At 45.2% G+C, this 16,014-nt stretch overlaps 1 protein-coding gene across 1 annotated transcript; it reads right to left on the reverse strand.

The window, feature by feature from the left end:
* Nucleotides 1–539: 539 nt before the first annotated feature.
* Nucleotides 540–15,041, reverse strand: LOC137382944 (probable G-protein coupled receptor 139). Its single transcript, XM_068055520.1, has 4 exons — nucleotides 14,924–15,041; nucleotides 10,576–11,432; nucleotides 1,126–1,206; nucleotides 540–695 (listed from the first exon to the last, which is right to left on the reverse strand). Exons 1-4 carry the CDS (start codon nucleotides 15,039–15,041, stop codon nucleotides 540–542), a joined length of 1,212 nt encoding a protein of 403 aa, XP_067911621.1.
* Between the last annotated feature and the right edge of the window lie 973 nt (nucleotides 15,042–16,014).

Here is a 16,014-nt window from a genome sequence, read left to right on the forward strand (position 1 = left end):
GAATGCACTGCCTGAAAAGGTGCTGGAAGAAAATTCAAGAGTAACTTTTAAAGGAGAATTGGATAAATACTTGAAGGAAATGAATGTACAGAGCTATGGAGGAAGGTCAGTGGAGTGTGAGACTAAGTGGATCACTCTTAAAGAGCCAGCACAAGGACAACGGTCTGAATGACCTCCTGTGCTTTATGATTGTGAATTTAGGTGTATTACTCAGACTGAGAGAGTGCTCTGGGTTCATCACGAAGCATGCAGGGCAGCGACTGGAAAGCGCAGAATTCCAGGTGACACACTTGAAGGATACTTTGTGTTCAGCAGAATTGGAGGATGAAAGTAGCGTTTCCAGTAACATAAAGGCTAGAATAGATAATGAGTATATTGTATCAGTGTTTACTAAGGAAGATGAATCTAACAAAATATCAATAGAAGCGGAGAGTTGAGCCAATGCATATGGTAAAATTTGAGAGAGGCAGGTGCTGAAAAGGCTGGCTGTGATAGGGGTAGATAAGTCACCTGATCCAGATGGACTGCATGGCAGGTTACTAAACAAAGTGGGGGTAGACATTGCAGAAGGGCGTGTCATAATTGTGCAATCTTCCCAGATATGAGGGAAGTGACAGAGGGTTGGAGAGTGGCAAAGTGAATCCCTTATTCAAAAAAGGGTGCAAGGACATTTCTGGCAACTGTAGGCAGTTGGCCTAACATCAGTGGTGGATAAAAGTTTAGAAATAAGACTCAGGGAAAAATCGACTAGCACTTGGAGAGGTTTCAGTTAATTTGTGATAGCCAGCACGGATTTGTAAAAGGCAGATCATGCTTGACTAATTTGATTGAATTGTATGATGTTCAACAGATAAGGTTGAGGAAGGAAATGCAATGAATGTTGTTGACATGGACTTTAAGAATGAGTTTGATAATGTACCACATAATAAGCTGCTTAACAAAATTGAGGCTCATAGAATAGGAGAACCAGTGTTCAACTGGATACAAAATTATCTAAAGGACAGAAAACAGCGAGCCATGCTAAATGGTTGTTTTTTTTTTTGCAGACTGGCGGATGGTAGATAGTAATTTTCTCCCAGAGTCAGTGCGAGGAGCATTTTTTTTTTTGCTATATTTAAGTCTTACATCTTGGAATGCAGAATCTCGAAATGTGTCGACGGCACAAACCTTGGTGGTGTGGCAAACAGTGAGGATGATATGAACAGCCTACAACAGGACATAGATGAGCTAGAAAAATGGAAAGACAGGTGGCAGATGGAATTTAATACAAGTAAGCTGTCATGCATTTTGGCAGAAGGAATAGGGAGAGGCAATATAGACCGAATGGCACGGTTCCAAAACGTGTGCAGGAACAGAGAGACCTGGGGATGCTTGTACATCGAACTTTGAAAGTTGAAGGACATACTGAGGGAGTGGTAGCCAAACATATGGCATTGTTGACTTCGTAAATAGACGCATTGTGCAACAGTCAGGGAAGTTATGTTGAAACTTTATAACAATCTGGTTATGCCCCAATTGGATTAGTGTATGCATTTCTGGTCATCACACTTTCGGAAGGATATGAGGATCCCTGAGAGGGTGCGGAGGAGATTTACCAGAATGGTTCCAGATGAGGGGATTGCTAGCTGCAAGGTGAGGTTGGAAAACTTTTCTTTGTTCTCCTTGGAGCAAAGGAGATTGAGGGGAGAATTGATAGAGGTGTACAAGGTTATGATATTCTTCGATACGTTAGACAAGGAAAAGCTGTTCCTATTAACTAATGGTATAAGAGCTAGCAAACGCAAAAAATGCAGAGGATGTGAGAATAACTTTTTTTTACCCAGTGAGTGATAATAACCTGGAACTCGCTGCACTTGAGCGTGGTAGAAGTGGACACAATCGAAGTTATCTAAAGAAATTGGATGGGCGCTTAAACGAAAGAGACTTGGAGTGCTGCGGTTATTAACCAGGGGAGTGGGACTGACTGGATTGCTCCATGGAGAGCTGGGATAGACTCGATGGGCTGAATGTCTTCCTTCTATGCCGTAAATGGCTCTAGGACTGTGCCCGCCGGTGCACCCCATTCCTAATGGGTATGATCTGATTGCATCATTTTTGTGATTTGATCTGCCATTGATGGATTTCCTTCTAATGGCCAATTCTCTCTCTCTCCCTCGCTTTCACTCCGATTCTCGTCTGTCGGTTTGTGCTTTGCCTCAGGCCAGTTTCAATTATCTTAACCAGCGCAAAATCCCAAAAAGACAGAAAATGGAATGGTTGCAGCCTAGTTCATCAACCACAATTTGTGGAACCTGGATTGTCTGCTCCTTGCAAGAAGAACAAACCACATGGTCCGGCCGCAACTATTGGCAGTGTTAAGGGGTAGCACAGAGCAGGAAATACCCAACATTCACCCCACCCGCTCCTCATCTCACCCGTTCGACATATCCTTCTATTCCTTTCTGCCTTATGTGTTTATCCAGCTTCCCCCAAAATACATCTACACCATTTACTTCAACCACTGCCCGCGCTATTGAGTCCGAAATTCTCAACATTCACTGGGTAAGGAAGCTTCTCCTGAATTCCATTCAACCCCCTCGAGTCGGAGAGATGATCGGTTCATTCTGCACCAACCCCAAACTCTCTATAATGGTCGGTCCAGCGAATCTGCTCTGCAATGTAAATGACGGGGTGATACTGAATGAATCTACCGGTGACCAAACAGATTGAGAGCTGGTGTGTTAGTGAGAGGAGTTACGGGCCTGGAATAAATCCTCCAGCTTCGATGTGAAAAGAAAGTAAAATATTCTGTCGCTGAATGAGTTTTGGTTTATTGATTGCTCACCAGAATTCTCTCATTCATTTTTTCCATTCCGTGTGTTAACCGTTGCTTACTTGGGGCTGTGAGGTGTGTACTGAGCCCCGCATGCATAGAGCAGGAAGATCCCAGGCTTCATCCCGCCAGCCTATATTGAGTTATCCGATCTCGCCGTGTGAGGTACTGACTGATCCGCTCCTCTTCCTGTGTAACAAGCTCAAGGGGGTTGAATGGCCTCCTGCTGTTGCTATTTAACAGGCGAGAGAGGGCTGAATGGCCTTTTCCAGTTCCAATGGGGTGCTGAGGGATTGTATCTACATACTTTAAATGTATTTCTGCGTGTGAGTGTTGCATGTGCAGCTCCTGCAAACCTCCATATCGCTGCAATTGTCTCCAGCATCTACAGCCCCCCTATCTGAGTATTCTCATCCAGCCCCTACAACCCTCCATATCTCTGTAAACTCTTCCAGCTCCTACAAGCATCCCTATCGATGCAACACCCTGCAGCCCAACAAACCTCCAAATCACTGCAACCTCCTCAAGCTCCGACAACCCTCCCAGTCGATGTGACCTCCTACAACCCACCATATCTCTTTAACCTCTTTTAGACCCTATAACCCTCCGATATATATAGCCACCTGCAGCTCAAACATCCCTATCTATTTTACCTCCTGAAGCCCCTACAACTCTCGGTAACTTACTCCAAGTCCTACAACCCTCCCCATCTATGAAATACCCTGCAACCATCCATGTTTCTGTAAACTTCTCCAGCTCCTACAACCGTCCCAATCTCTGATACCTCCTGCATCACCTGCAACTTACCATAACTCTCTATCCTCCTCCAGTCCCTATAATCCTCCATACATGTGTAACCCCCTCGAGCTCCAACAACTATCACATGTACGTAACCTCATGCAGCCGCTACAACCCTCCATAAATCTATAATCTTCTCCAGCTGCTACAGCCTCTCTATCAGTTTTACTCTCTGGAGCCGACAACTCTCCATATCTCTGTAAAGTCCTCCAGCCCCTACAACCCTCCCAATCTCAGTGACCTCCTGCAGCTTCTGCAAACCTGGATATCTCTCAGACCCCATCCAGCGCCAACAACGCTCCATATTTCCTAACCCACTAGAGCTCTTACAACCCTCCCTGTCTATGTAACCCCCTGCAACGCCTACAGACCTCCATATCTCTGTAACCTCCTCCAGCTCCGACAACCCTCCCAATCTATGTAACCCGCTGCAGCGCTGACAAAACTCCACATTATTGCAACCTCCCCCTGCTCTTACAACCCTCCCTATCTATGAGACCTCCTGCAGCTCAAATAACCCTGTATATCTCCGTAATCTCATCTGGCCTCTACAACTCTACATATATATGCAACCTCCTCCAGCTCCTACAACTCTCCCAATCTATGGGACCTCCCGCAGATTCTGCCACCCTCCATATCTCTGTAACATCCTCCAGTCCCTATAAAACCCCATTTAAATGTAAACACCTACAACCATCCCGATGAATGCATCCACGTGCAGCCCGTAGGACCCTCCAAATCACAGCAACCTCCACCAGCTCCCACGACACACCCTATCTATGTAAACTCCTGAAGCCCTTACAATCCTCCATATCTCTGCATCGTCCTCCAGCTCCTACAACCCTCTCTACCTCTGTAACCTCCTCCAGCCTTTATAATCCTCCAAATATATGTAAACCCCTGCAGCCTTCCAAGCGTCCATATCTCTGTAACCTCTTGCAGCTCCGACAACATTCCCTATCTATGTAACTCCCCACAGCCCCTGCAACCCTCTATATCTATGCAACCTTCTCCAGCTCCTACAACCCGCCCCAATCCCTGTTACCTACTGCAGCTCCAAAGCCCCTCCATAACTCTTCAGCCTTCTCAAGACCCGATAACCATCCATATATATCTAAACCCCTGCAGCCCCTACAAACCTCCATATCAATGCAACCTCCTCCATCTCCTACAGCACTCCCAATCTACAGGACCTCCTGCAGCTGTACAACACTCCGTGTATCTATAACATCCACCAGCCCCAATAATCCTCCATTTAGATCTAACCACCTCCAGCTCCTACGAACATCCCTAGCTATTGAACCTCCAGCAGCCCCCACGACCATCCATATCTCTGTAACTTTCTCCCACTCCTACAACTCACCCTATCTTTGGACCCCCCTGCAGCCCCGACAATCCTCCATATCTCTGTAATGTCCTCCAGCTCCTATAAACCTCCCCATCTATGTAACCCTCTGCAACCCCTTCAGCCCTCCATAACAAGGTAAACCTCTCCAGCTTCGAGAGCACTGCACCATCCCTCCCCACAAACATTGTGACCACCTGCAGCTCCTACAACACTCCATAACCCTGGAACCCCCTCCAGCCCTATAACCCTCCCTATCTCTTTAACTTCCTCCAGTCCATACAAACCTCCAGATATCTCTAATCTCATCCAGCCCCTATAACACTCCATGCACAAGTAACCTCTCCAGACCTACAACCCTCCCTATCTGTGCACTCCAACAGCCCCGACAGCCCTCCTTATCTCTGTAACCTACTCCAGCTCCTGCAACCCTCGCTATTTATGTAAGTCCTGCAACCTCTAGAACCCTCAATTGTTCTCTTATCTCCTCCATCTCCTGTAACCCTCTGCAGCTCCAACATTGCTTCATATCACGGCAACCTTCTCCCGCTCATGAAACCCTCCTACTTTAAGGGATTTCCTGCAGCTCATAAAAGCCTCCATATCTCTTTAACCGGAACCAGCCTGTATAATCATTCATATATATGTAAACCCCTGAACCCCCACAATCATCCAAATCACTGTGACCTCCTCCGCCTCCTAAAACCCTCGCTATCTATGCCACCCCTGCGGCCCTTCAACCATCCATATCTCTGTAATTTCCTCCAGCTCCTATAACCCTCCCTATCTATGCAATACCCTGCAGCCCCTGCTGCTGTCCATATTTCTGAAACCTTCTCCAGCCCCGACAACCCTCCCTTATCTATGTAACCACCAGCAGCCCCTACAACCCCCCATATCTCTGTAACCACAACCAGTCCCTACAGCCGTCCCTATCTATATAAGCAGCAGCAGCCCCTAAACCCCCCACATATCTCTGTAACCACATCCAGCTCCTACAACCCTCCCTATCTATGTAAGCACCTGCAATCCCTAGAACCCTCCATATCTCTGTTATGCCCTCCAACTCCTATAACCCTCCCGATCTATGTCACCCACTGCAGCCCCGACAGACCCCCATATCACTGCCACCTCCTCCAGCTCCTACAACGCTCCCACTTCAAGGGTCCTCCTGCAGCTCATACAACCCTCCATATCTCTCTAACCTAATGCAACCCTTGTAATCCTCCATATATATGTAACCCCCTGCAACCGAATACCGTTCAAATCGCTGTAACCTCATCCAGCTCCGACCACTCTCCCTATCTATGTATCCCCCTGCATCTCCTGCCGCTCTGCATATCTCTGAAAATGTCTGCAGCTCATAAACCCAGCCCCCATCTATGTGACCTCAGGTAGCCGTTACCGCCTTCCTTATCTCTGTAATGTCCTCCAGCTCTTCCAACCCTTCCACTCTCAGGGACCTCCTGCAGCTCATGTAAACATCCATATCTCTCTAAGCTCATCCAGCCGTTATAACCCTCCATATATATGTGACCACTCCTATAACCATTCCTATCCATGTAAACCCGTCCAGCTCGGACATCCCGCCATATCTCTGTAACCACCTCCATCTCTTACAACCCGACGTATCTACCTCAGCCCTTGCAGCCCCTAAAAACCTCTATATAAGTGCAACCTCTTCCATCTCCGATAGTCCTCCCAATCTATGGGACCAACTGCATGTCCTACAACACTCCATCACGCTATAACCTCTTCCAGCCCCATAACCCTCCATATATATGTAACCACCTCCAGCTCCCACAACCATCCCTATCTAGGAAACATCCTGCAGCACCTAAGATCGTCCACATCTGTGTAACCTGTGTAACCTCCTCCACATTGGGGCGGCACAGTGGCGCAGTGGTTAGCACCGCAGCCTCACAGCTCCAGCGACCCGGGTTGAATTCTGGGTACTGCCTGTGTGGAGTTTGCAAGTTCTCCCTGTGTCTGCGTGGGTTTCCTCTGGGTGCTCCGGTTCCCTCCCACATGCCAAAGACTTGCAGGCCATTATAAATTGCCCCGAGTATAGGTAGGTGGGAGGGAAATATAGGGACAGGTTGGGATGTGGTCGAGATATGGAATTAGTGTCGGATTATTATAAATGGGTGGTTGATGGTCGGCAAAGACTCGGTGGGCCGAAGGGCCTGTTTCAGTGCTGTATCTCTAACCTAAACCAACTCCTACAAAACTCCATATCACTGCAATCCCTTGAAGCCCCTACAGCTCTCCTCATATCTGTAAACTCCTCCAGCCTTTGTATTCCTCTATATATATATATATATATATATATATTATTAATCCCTGCAGCCGCTACAACCGTCCAAATCTTTGTAAGCTCCTATAACCCTCCCTATCTTTGTAACTCATGCACCCGCTTCAACCATCCATATTCTGCAACCTGCTCAAAATCCTACAACCCTTTCTATATAGATATCCCCCAGCAGCCGCTGCAGCCCTCCATATCTCTGAAACCTTCTCCATCTCCGACAACCCTCCCCCATCCATGTGACCTCCTGCAGCTCCTACAACCCTCCCTATCTCTTTAACTTCCTCCAGCCCCCTACAAGCCTCCATTTATTGTAGCCCACTGCAGCCCCTACAGCCCTTACCATTTCTGCAGTACCCTGCTGCTCCAACAACCTCCATATCTCTGTAACCTCCTCCAGATACTACAACTCTCCCCACCTATGGAACACACTCCACACAACTATCCATATCTCTGCAACCTCCTCTCTCTCCTGCTTTCCTCCTAATGCATTTGACCTCCTGCCGCTTCTACAACCCTCCATATCTCTGTACCCACCTCCAGCGTCTGAACACATTGCTAACCAAGTAACCCCCTGCAGCCGCTTCAACCATCCATATCTCTGTAACATCCTACAGCTCCTATAACTCTTCATTTCTATATAACCCACTGCAACACCTGCAGCCCTCCATAACTCGGCAACCTTCTTCAACTCCTTCAACCTCCCACTAACCTGTGTGACCTCCTGCAGCTGCTACAATCCTCCATAAACCTGTAAACTCCTCCAGCTCCTATAAACATCCCTATCTCTTTAACTTCCTCCACCCCTTGCAACACTCTATATCTCTACAACCTCACCCAGCCCCTATAACCCTCCATATATATGGAACCTCCAGCAGCCTCTACAACCCTCCCTATCTATATAGCAGTCCTGCAGCCACTACAACTTTCATATCTCTGTAACCAACTCGAGCTGCTACAACCCTTCCTATCAATGTAACCCACTGCAGCCCCTACAACTCTCACTGTCTATGTAAAATCCTGCAGCGCTTTCAAACCTCTATATCACTCCAACCTACTCCATCCCCGACAGCCCTCCCAATCTGTGGTACATCCTGCAGCTCATACTACCCTACATATCTCTGTAAATCTTCCAGCCCGTGTAACACTCCATATATATGTAGCCACGTCTAGCTCCTACAACCCTCCTTATCTTTGTAACCCCCTACAGCCCCTACACCTATCCATATCACTGTAACCTCCTCCAGCCTCTATAATGCTTTATATATTGTTACGACGGATGGTTCCAGTCAAAGTCCCCCCTGTCTAAATATATGATTCAGATTATGTTGGGAGCATCGCACAGTAAATTCAATCCCTTTATTCCACAGATCGCGTAACATATAATTTTAATGTTTCTAATTTAAAGAAAGACCCTGCCAAATTGTACCATCTATTCACCCCCTCATGAAACTAACCAAACCAAGTGTCTTTAAATCAACAAATTAAAAGTTTGATTAGAAAATGAAAATTCTTAAACACTAATAAGACACAAACAACATTTGAAATAGAAAAAATATAGTCCTTGCAAATTTGCAGCCCATTGTTGCTTGAAGCCCTCATTGCCCTTGGATGGGGACAAAATAGGGTATTCAACAGTAGAACAGTCTGTCGTCGAAATCCAGTAGTAAGTGATGTTTTCCTTCTCTAGCGGTGACCACAGTAGATCAACAACTCACAACCACTTTCAATAGAATCAATCTGGCTTCAGAGTGCTTGGGTGATAAAAGATTGTCACAGTTTAACTTCCCTTCCTTCTGGTTACATTACCAGAGATATCAGTTTAGGCCTGAATTTTGCTTCTAATTTTGAGAGATAATAATAAATAAACAGACTAAACTCTCTTCCTCCAGTTTAAAATGGGCTAAGACTCTTCTTTCAGGTGCTAACACATCGATGTCTGTCTGCTTCCTCTGTTAGAATACTCTGTTTGCACTATAAGACAGTTCAAAATTAAGTTGTAACAAATGTGTCGCGCGATGCTCAGTCCGAATGGCTATATCCAAGACAATGAGAATGCACTTTTTCGGTAACTCTTAAGGCCTGCTTGTTCTTAAAGCAGTATTGATACTTTACAGTCTTAAGGACACACCACATACTTCCCGGAGGGAATAAAAAGGATCATGACAGTATACGTAACCTCCTGCAGCTCCTACAACCCTCCCTGTCTATGTAACTTCCTTCAGCCTCCACAACTCCATATCTCTGCAACCTCCTGCACCCGGTATAAGCCAGCCACCCCCACCCACCCCGCCCCATATCTCTGAATCCTCCTGCAGACCCTGCAGTCATCCAGACCACTGTAACCTCCTCCAGCCTCAACAATCCTTCTTAACTCTATCCTACGACAGCCCAGACTACCCTCTACCCTCCCTATCTCTGTGACCTCCTCCAGCCCCAGCACCCACCCTCTACCTGTAAACACAAACAGCCCCTACAACCCACTGAGACCTCTGCGCTCCTCTAATTCATGCATCTTGCAAACCCCAAATGAGCTCCAGCAGCCCACCGTCTGACTCAGTGAGAGAGCAAGGGCTGGCAGTGAACATGTTGCGGGAAAGTAAGGGAGATAGACTAAATACCATCTCTCGAAAATGAAAGCAAATAATAGTAATCAACTTACAAGTATAGATTTCCAGCATCTGCAGCATTTTGATTTTGTAAGAATAACTTTTGTTTTCAGCAATTGACCCAGTTGGGGCTTTGGAGAGACAGTAGCTTCTGATTCCATGTCTCTCCAGCAGGGGACGCTCTGACTCTCCTCCTGCCCCCTTTCTCTCCGCTCCTCCAAAGGTCACCTCATTGCCTCTGAGCTGCTACCTTTCGACATGTGTGATGCCCCTGCCCCCGCTATTGTATTTCTGGTCATCTGGCTGTGAGTCACCTCTTGTTCACTGTCCCAATGCTCTTTGGGATGTGTGAACAGCAGCACCCACCACCCACCCCCCCCCATCCCGCCCCCTCCGCCCGCCGCCAATATATTTAGGATCATCCAGCTGTCGGTCAACTCATGTCCACTGTCCTGATGCTCTTTGGACTGTCTGACCACACCCCGCACCACCACCACCGACCCCCTCTCCACTATCCCCGCCCCGACACCCGGCTGCCAAGTTATTTCGCATCATCTAACCCTAACACTAACCCTAACCCTACCTCTTGCACATCGGGGATGAATATTAGATTCATGGACTGCAAACACTGGGACTTGCCTCTGGGCTGCTGTCAGTTTTGTTTGTTGATTAATTGAATAATTGATCTAACCGGATATCTCACCGCACTCTTGACCTGCTCTCTGAACTTGGACTGAGTCACCCCATAAATAAATGTGTTTGTGCAGCAACTTAAATTCCGCATCATCAATCCGACTTGTCGAAATATGTATTCGGAATCAGTGTAATCCCTGTGATCCGTTCCTGATATGGTATAATATAAGAATTCTATAACAAATACCAACCACGGAAGTATGAAGCTGCCAGATATGGTGAAGAGTAAGATCACAGACCTCCTTCTGCTCTCCATCTCTGGGTCACTGCAATTCTCTCCCTTGCTATGACCCCTCAACCCCTTGCGAACTCGATTGGCCACCAAAATGTGTCTGACAGTTAGAGCATTGAGCAACAGAATTGAAGTGATTGGGAGCAATGGGTTTAAAAACTTATCAAACACGCCTAACCCCACCCATACGGGATCAGTATAAGAGCTTGGCTTTGCAGAACAGAACCATGGTACTTTGCTGATTTTCTCTGCAGGTTCAGAAGCAAAGTAAAATGGGACGTTTTGTAAGCAGAGCAGAATGCCGGTTGTTGCTAGAACAACAACTGCAGTTTTCTCAGTGCAATATTTTGTTTTCAGCTTCTGACAACAAATGGCCACAAATCGATCAAACGTGAAAGTGACGGTGAACCAGACAGAACAATCTGTGGCTGCGCGAATCAGAACAATGATAACACTACACACAGGCATGATGTAAATTATAACTTCTGGGAAATAATAAAAATTGATCCTGAGCAGTATGACCCCAGAAATAATGACCAGTAGATCCGTCGTTGCCATGGCCACCAGGTAGTGAGTGGTGCACGTGGAGAGGCCGCATTTTCCCCGGGACAGGATCACAATCGCCAATAAATTAACTGTAAGAGAGAGAATGGGAAAGAGATTGGAAGTAACCGATCAAATGCTCGAATTGTCTGACGCAGACAGTAAGCACAGACATAGACCATGCACCGGGATAGCAGAAAAATGGTGCAGATGCTGGAAATCTGAAATAAAAGCAGTAAGTGCTGGAAATACTCAGCAGGTCGGGGTGAATCTATAGAGATAGAAGCAGAATTAGCATTTCAGGTCTGTGAACTTTCATCACAACTGTTCTGAGCAAAGAATAGTCCATGTATCTGATACAAAGGCAACATATCTAGTACATGCTGCCAGAGCGACTACATTTGAGTGTGAAATATTCTAATGTTTGCACCACATGTCCACATACATAACATTTACAACAGTGTCCCTGCACAGGTGTCAGGATCAGGATACTCTGAGGATTTTCATTCCAAGAGCAGAGCTGCTGAAAAAGAGAGGAGTTCCACTGGAAATGGCGAGTGAATGAAACAGCACAAATAAATTCGAAGTGGGGCTTTCAGAACGATCCAGCCAGAGACGGTCGATGGATACCATCCGGGAAAAGGCTTCATAGTGTCTGCCAAGCAAGATCTCATCCATTGGGAGTTGAAGGACAGCTCGGCTTTACTGGACTTTGGACCAAAGAGGGGAAGACTGACATGTACAGAAATGTAAATGAACCATTGTGGCATAGCTCCGAGCTCTGAAGGAAGGAAGTGTCGTGCTCTGTGGGACAATTGGGACAGAAAGACTCACTGGATTAGTATTCGGAGCCTGAAGAAAGGAGGGAGACCTCTGAGGGGAGGATTTAATGTCAATTAATGGTGAATACATTCAATAAAACCGTCATGACATTTAAGGTAGAAAGTGAGGAGATACTTGATAGATTAATCAAAGAAAGGGCAAACTGTCTAGTTCAGATGGATTGCATCCACACATACTTTGAGAGATGGGGAAGCGATAAGAGAGACACGATTATCTGTTCATCAATGTTCATCAGAGTAGGGAAGAGTGCCGGAGAACTGATGGACAGCTAATGTGATTCTTGTATTTCAGACAGAAGATAGATAAATTTGAAGGAACTATAGACAATTAAGCATAACGTTACTGGTAGGAAAGATAATTGAATACTTATTCAAAGATTTAACAGGAAAACATCGAGAAACACCTCGCAGTGTCGTATTATTGTTAATTATTATCATAAACGTGTTTGAATAATATCAAAAAGAGTAGAGAAGTGTAAAACAGTTCATGCAATTGACATTAATTTTCCAAAGGCCTTTGATAAGCAGCCAAACAGCAGATTCATGGCTACTGTCAAAAATAGTTGTGTTACGGGATAAGCAGCAGAATGAACAGCAAGCTGGCTTGAAAAATAGGAAACATGGAATACGGGTAAAAGTTTGTTCCTCAGATTGGCAGAAGGTGGGAAGTGGTTACCATAAGGATCAGCCCTAGGAATACTGTCATTCACCAGTTACAGGAATGATATGAACTCGGGCAGGAGGAGCACAATTTCAAAATTCGCAGAAAAATCCAAATTGAGAGTATAGTTAATACAGAGGAAGAATGCAACAAAATACCTGAAAACATTATTAATAACAGTTAACAGATTTGCACAATGGGAATTTTAATAGCAATTTTATTTCATTTCAGCTAAGTGTGAGTTGTTGAATTTTGGTTCGAAAAATAAGCTTCCCAAATAATCTTTGGAAGGTAAGAGTCCAAATCGTTTAGAAGGGAAAAGGGGTTCAGGGGTTTAGATTGAGAAATCGAAACATAGATTAACACGACCATAAAAACACTAACAAAGCACTGGAGTTCATTTCCTGAGAAAGGAATTGTAACAGCCGAGAGTTGAATTAAACTCATATAGAACGTTGGTTATTCCACAATTAGCGTTCTATGTACAGTCCTGGACTCCATTTGACTAAAAGGCTTTATTGGAGAAGGTGCAATTATTTTAACCAGGACGATAATCGTACTGAGAGAAGTGTACTATTTGTTTCAACATTAACAGTTCATTAATATTATTACTCAATGCCCCTGGTCAGATGTCTGTCATGAAAATCTGATATGTGAGATACTTAGATACAGCTGCCTCTCTTCACTGAGACACACCTCATTGAGCTCAGGGAAGCAATTGTTGCTGCTAACATGTGTCGAGACGCTAAACCAGGCATAAGAACTGATTGGAAGAACCTTAGTCATTTGCAAAAGTGCATGTTTGAATAACTGCAATTCGATATTCATTCCGTGCATTAGCACGATAGTAAAAAGCAGCACTTTTGACATACAGATTCTCAGAACCGTTTTGGGGCAAGGCATTATTCAACACTAAAAATACTTAAGTGTTCACAATAAATATAATCAGAATCCGAAACGTAATTTTACAGAGGATTATAATGCGTTAATAATGCTTCTCTGATGTGTAACTGTAAGGAAGTAGTTAACATCTGTTTCTGTTGGGGCAGTTCAATGGAAGACAGAGTAATACTGATACATTTTAATGTATACACTTATTAGCAAACATCAGCGAAAATCGTCCCCTTTTGCTGTCAATTACTTGCGTCAATCACACAGGCAACTCCAAGGAAAGGAGAGATCTGTCACCAGAAAAAATGATTTCAACACAGAATCGGATTGTACAATTGTCCTCAGTACAAAACGAGAATGACACATGCTCCCGGTAATACATGACCACTGGGGTCAGGGGTTCCACTCCAGTTAGTGACCACACTCAGTACACTCCTAAAACTGACAGATACTCCCAGTAATACATGGTCACTGGTGTCAGGTGTTCCTCTCCAGTTAGTGACCTGCACACAGTACAAATCTATAGTGACAGGTGGTCCCATTAATACATGACCACTGGGATCAGGTTATCATTATGGTTACTGATAGGTTAACAGGCACAATTTCACAGTTGCGGATGCTCCCTATAGTACATGGTCACTGACATAATGAATTCCATTTTAGTTAGTGACTGACATGCAGTACAATTCTACAGTACGTCAGGTGTCCCATTCTGGTTAGTGACCCACACTCAGTACAAATCTACAGTGACAGCTACTCCCAGTAATACAATGTCAATGGGATCAGGTGTTCCACTCCAGTTAGTAACCCACAGTCAGTACAATTCTACAGTGACGGTTACTCCCAGTAAGAAATAGCCGCTGGGCCTTGTGTTCAACTACAGTCAGTGACCAACATTCATTTCGATTTTACACCAAGTGATACTCCCACCAGTACCTTCACTCTTATAATTATTCTTACTGATCTCCAAGTCAATGTTGCACAGTATTCCAAAAATTCTGATCTGTGAGAGAGCCAGTCAGTTACAAACAGAGGTTTATTCTCAGCTCAGTCAATGAAATAAAACTAGAGGGATAATTTTATATTCGATACAGGAACTTATCAGGTGTCTGTATACTAGATCAGTATGTAATATTATCTGCCAGAGGGTAAAATCATAGGCCAGCTCACAGCCAGATTTGCTACTTACCGGGAGCACCAATGATGCCAAGGATCAAGTAATATATTTTCAAGATACTATAAAATGTTGCAATCATTTTCTTCGTGAAGTGATCCGTTCGTTCTTGGTACAGGCAATCCCGCTGCATTAAATTCTGGGGCAATATATTCCCAGAGCCTGTTATTTATAGTCTGTGGGATCTCCACGGAGTATTGATGTTGCCACATTGTTCAACCTGTTTTTTTTTTAATTGAACAAACAGATTATGACGTCAAGCTCAGTCTGTGTTGTGATAGAATATATTTATTTTGGAGATTGTATTGGCAAACTTCCAAGACTGGAAAATTCTCATCACATCATATAACTAATGCAAATTCGAAGCTGTATTCGCCGAGCAGTAAGGTTGTCCTTTCAAACACTGTCAGTCACACCTCCAGATGCCATGATGTTTCAATGATGTTCTTCACTCAATTGTGGTTCGGGTGGTGAAGGGCAGGTTGCAGCCATCGACCATATGGGCCTTGAGCTGCAAGATCTCACTGTAAAAATGCGGAGAAGCCCTCTCGAGCCTTCTGCACAGATACAGGATGAGACAATACAAACCCTTGAGTCTATTATGCAGGAACAGGAGGAGGCCAGTCAGCCCCTCGAGCCTCTGCTGTCTTTTCATTGACGTTGCGCGGCAAAGGAGGAAGTCGGGGAATAGATGAAAGTTTTAAGGCCTCTTGGCAAGGAGTGGGGGTGGGGGTCATGGATTTGTTTGCATTCGCCTGAGAGGGGAAAAGGGATCTCATTATAAGGTCTCATCCGAAACAGCATCTCAACACTACTGCACTCCCTCATTACCTCCGCTTCGACACGGCAGCACTCCATCAATACTGACTCTGACCGTGCAGCACTCACTTAGTACTAAGCCTCTGACAGTGCAGCGTTCCTTCAGTACTGACAGTCTGACAATGCAGTGCTTCCTCATTCGTGCCCTTCCGACACAGCATCACTTGCTTATTGCACCTCCATCAGTGCTCGTCTCCTTTAATGTGACACTCCTTTAGTACTGACCCTCCAGCAGTGCCACATTCACGAGTACTGACTTCCAACGGCACAACATACCCTCAGTACTG

This window comes from Heterodontus francisci, chromosome 23 (assembly GCF_036365525.1).
Source record: "Heterodontus francisci isolate sHetFra1 chromosome 23, sHetFra1.hap1, whole genome shotgun sequence".
Lineage (NCBI taxonomy): Eukaryota > Metazoa > Chordata > Chondrichthyes > Heterodontiformes > Heterodontidae > Heterodontus > Heterodontus francisci.